The 3918-nt window shown below is 40.8% G+C and overlaps 1 protein-coding gene across 7 annotated transcripts in view; it reads right to left on the reverse strand.

Annotated features, from left to right (window-relative positions):
* Positions 1-2065: 2065 nt before the first annotated feature.
* AZI2 (5-azacytidine induced 2) overlaps positions 2066-3918 on the reverse strand; it is a 44059-nt gene continuing 42206 nt past the window's right edge. For all 7 annotated transcript variants that reach the window (XM_077268955.1, XM_077268952.1, XM_077268959.1 and 4 more), the window contains one exon: positions 2066-3918. This exon is cut by the window's right edge and continues 263 nt beyond it. In XM_077268955.1, the coding sequence (XP_077125070.1) occupies positions 3787-3918 (132 nt within the window). In that variant the 3' untranslated portion in view covers positions 2066-3786.

The raw sequence follows: 3918 nt of genomic DNA on the forward strand, positions 1-3918 counted from the left end.
TACTATAGATGCTGCCTATGCAGCATCAATAGTAAAAGATAGAATGTTTACAAATTTTTTAAAAAAAGGTTATACTCACCTGCAGACAGCCGATCTCCTCGGCGGCGTCCGTTCCTATAGATGGTTTGTGTGTGAAGGACCTTCGATGACGTCGCGGCTTGTGATTGGTCGCGTGAGCGGTCACAAGAGCGGTCACGCGACCAATCACAAGACCGCGACATCATCGCAGGTCCTTCACACAGACCATCTAAAGGAACGGAAGCAGCAGCATGCACCGGAAAGGCTGGAACACTCCGGGGGGCCATCAGAGGGTGAGTATATGACTATTTTTTATTTTAATTCTTTTTTTTTTTTACCAATTATATTGTGCCCAGTCCGTGGAGGAGAGTCTCCTCTCCTCCACCCTGGGTACCAACCGCACATAATCTGCTTACTTCCCGCATGGTGTGCACAGCCCCGTGCGGGAAGTAAGCAGATCAATGCACTCCTAGGTGTGCGGAATCCCCGCAATTCCGCAATTTTAATGATTTTAATGAACATGTTGCTTTTTTTTCCGCGATGCGATTTTTTTGCGGAAAAAAATGCAACATTTGCACAAAAAATGCGGAATACCCTGTAAATAATAGGAGGCATATGTTAGCGTTTTTTTTCGCGTTTTTATCACGTTTTTATAGCGAAAAAACGCGAAAAAAACACGAAAAATCCTGAACGTGTGCACATGGCCGAAGACTACAGACTGATAAGTTCTTATCTTTATTTAGTGAACTATCCTTCATCCTTTACCTACCCTGTCACATTCCCAGTTCTGCCCCACTCCCTTTCTGTAACCTCTACTCCCTGCATGGAGTATATTTGTTGTTAATAAAACTGTTAACTCTTGATCTGCCTCGTGTCCGTAACGACATCCCAGGTACCTGCGATTTCTACACCGTCACGAACTGGAACTCCTTTCCTAATTTACACTACACTTGCGGCATCAATTCTGATGAATTTGTTGGGCTGTCTTCTACCACGCGCCCTACAGCCAAGAGAGCCAAGCTAAACCCACCAAAATAGCAATTTGTGTAATGATTGTTGAATCAAGCCTAAAGTACAGCTGTATAACATTTGATTATACAATAATAACTAGAGATGAGCGAGTATACCCGTGACTCGAGATTTCCCGAGCACGCTCGGGTGACCGGAGTATTTTTTAGTGCTCGGAGATTTAGATTTCCTCACCTCAGCTGAATGATTTACATCTGTTAGCCAGCTTGATTACATGTGGGGATTCCCTAGCAACCAGGCAACTCCCACATGTACATATGCTGGCTAACAGATGTAAATCATTCAGCTGCGGCGATGAAAACTAAATCTCCGAGCACTAAAAAATATACTCAGGTCACCAGAGCGTGCTCGGGAAGTCTCGAGTAACGAGTATATTCGCTCATCACTAATAATAACGTTTAATTTGCAAAATACCCATTTAAAATGTAGGTTCAGTTTAAAAAGGACATATAAAACATTTTGCAAACCTATAGATAATCCATTTAGTTGAGTTAGCATCCCCTTCTTGTTAGAGTAGAAAAAAATAAACCTGCTCAACTGCATACTTATCTTGTAGTCAGGACCCCTTATCAGCAGTGCAATTCGCCGTTATAGGGGGGAGATCCACATCACACAATTAGACCACAGTTATAGTGAAGCAGGGTGTAGACTGCGCATCAACAATACCGTCATAGAGAAGGTGGACCCAGCTCCCCTTCAACATGGTCTAGGCCAGGGATCTTCAAACTTTCTACTGGGACCTCATCATACCAGAGAGACCAAAGATATTGCCAAGGACTCACAAACTACAGTGAGAGTCTATACTAAAAATTAAAGAGATTGTTTTTTTTGTTAATATTTCACAACCCCAATATAAACTTTATAATAAACACAATACTAGTCAAATATGTTGTAAAGCTAGAGATTTCTGCAGCCATAGAAAGGACGGCTCAGCATTTGGTTGCTTCTACGAAATCTACCTCCTCTAGGCTAGAGACGAATTCTGTACTGCCCTGAACAAGAGAGGACTCACGAAACGTTAGGAAAACTAAAGGTCATTTTTATTTAGTAAAATCAAAGTTTTAAAAAGTGAACCTAAAGTTTAAAGTAACATAGAAAACACAAAAAGAATTAGGATCCCAGCAATACCACCTATGATCTCCTCCTTTTCCAAGATTCTATTTAGTCTCATTTACAATCAAATCCTAGAAATATAATATATTATATACATATAAAACTTATCTGAGTGTTTCAAGCAGCTCGGCCGCGTGTTCCCTCTTTTACTCCTTAATGTCCCGTGTCTCAGCAGATCAGCCTCCTCCTGACTGACTGTATGTAGCCGTTAGAAAATATGGAACGTGTGAATGTGGCCTATCAGTATTTGTACGCCAAAACTAGTAGTGGGTGATAAATACAGAAGTGGTGACGTGTTTCTATTATACTTTTCCTCCGAGTGCTCCACTTCTGGTGTTGGCTTAAAAGATACTGATGTAAAATACTGACCAAATACTGAACGTGTGAACGTGTCCTTAGACAACTGGCTGCACGGAAGCCTCCCTGGTGTGTTCTGTCTATAGTAGGACAAGTGTTCACTATGTCCCTGTCCCCTTTCCAAAAAATGAAACCCATAGCCCTTTTTTCAATGCAGGTTTTATACAAGACTAACTTTCAGGATCATGTAGAAAGCACTGCAAACTAAAACAATGAGGACAATTATATTTCTTAACTTAAACTAATATTTCTTCAACCTTGTAACAAAAAACCAACAATGTAAGAAAGTAACGCCAAATATGATACATGTCATCTGGAAATATTACTGATACAGCAACAGATCAGATCTGCCTATGATGTACAGTTCTGTCACAGCAGGCGATGGATATGTGACAAGCTTAGCAGTTCGTTATTTTAAGTATTATTATGCAAAAAGACTATTTTTTTTTCAGGTCATAATGATACATTATCACAAGAGTACAGGAGCAGACTAAGTAAACGTTACTATTGGTGTTAGCATCTTGTCAATCTTTCCATTCGTGCTGGCTTACACTAAAGTTGTAACTATAAAGAACTCCCCCCTGCCACCTTCCTATCCCCCAAAAAACACCATTTATGTGATAAAAAGCGACAGCAAATTTGATTCACCAGTGACTAGGATTAGAAGGGCGGGTCGGCTATATATTTATGGACTTGCTCCATTTCTCCATTTTGAGGACATTTTGGAGGATTTAGATATTGACTGACTATTCGAGATGGTCGTGGGACCCTGTCCAATAGCCACGGAAGCGATCAGCATCTCCGATTCTGCTTTTGATTAGCCAGCCTGGTGTGAAGTTATCGATTCAGAAAGATTCACGTGACATCTCACCAAGCCGGGTAGTAAAAAGAAGAGCCGCAGAGGCTGGCAGGTAAGAGGCGGTTGTGAGGACTCCGACTAGTGGCCATAGATTACTAGGTATTCTTTTTTTGGAACTCATCAATACTATACCTTTATTATATTCCTGACATGTACAATACAAATCCATCTGATTGAGGTTAGTTTCACAGTTCAGTTCCCCTTTGAGAACCATTGCATTGGTTCCGATTAAGTCCTATTATGATTGCATCCAAAAGAAAATGGAAAATCATGAGGTGCACGCAAAAATACATGTTTAAGGAGCCCATTAAAAATTACTATCTATCCACTAATTGCATAAATTACCTAGGTGTGCAAGAGAGACTTTGGAGGATCATTAGATTGCACACTAGTATAGCAGGATCATTGTCTTAACTGTCAAAGGTAAAATTTGGACTACAATACTGTCCTGGGTTGATTGATAAAGAGTCGTTCTTTGGCTCCCAGAACAGCTTCTCGCTGGGCTTTGGGGGGCTTGGAATAACCCAGGAATTTTCTTCAGA

Source organism: Ranitomeya variabilis, chromosome 6, assembly GCF_051348905.1.
Source record: "Ranitomeya variabilis isolate aRanVar5 chromosome 6, aRanVar5.hap1, whole genome shotgun sequence".
Taxonomy (NCBI): domain Eukaryota; kingdom Metazoa; phylum Chordata; class Amphibia; order Anura; family Dendrobatidae; genus Ranitomeya; species Ranitomeya variabilis.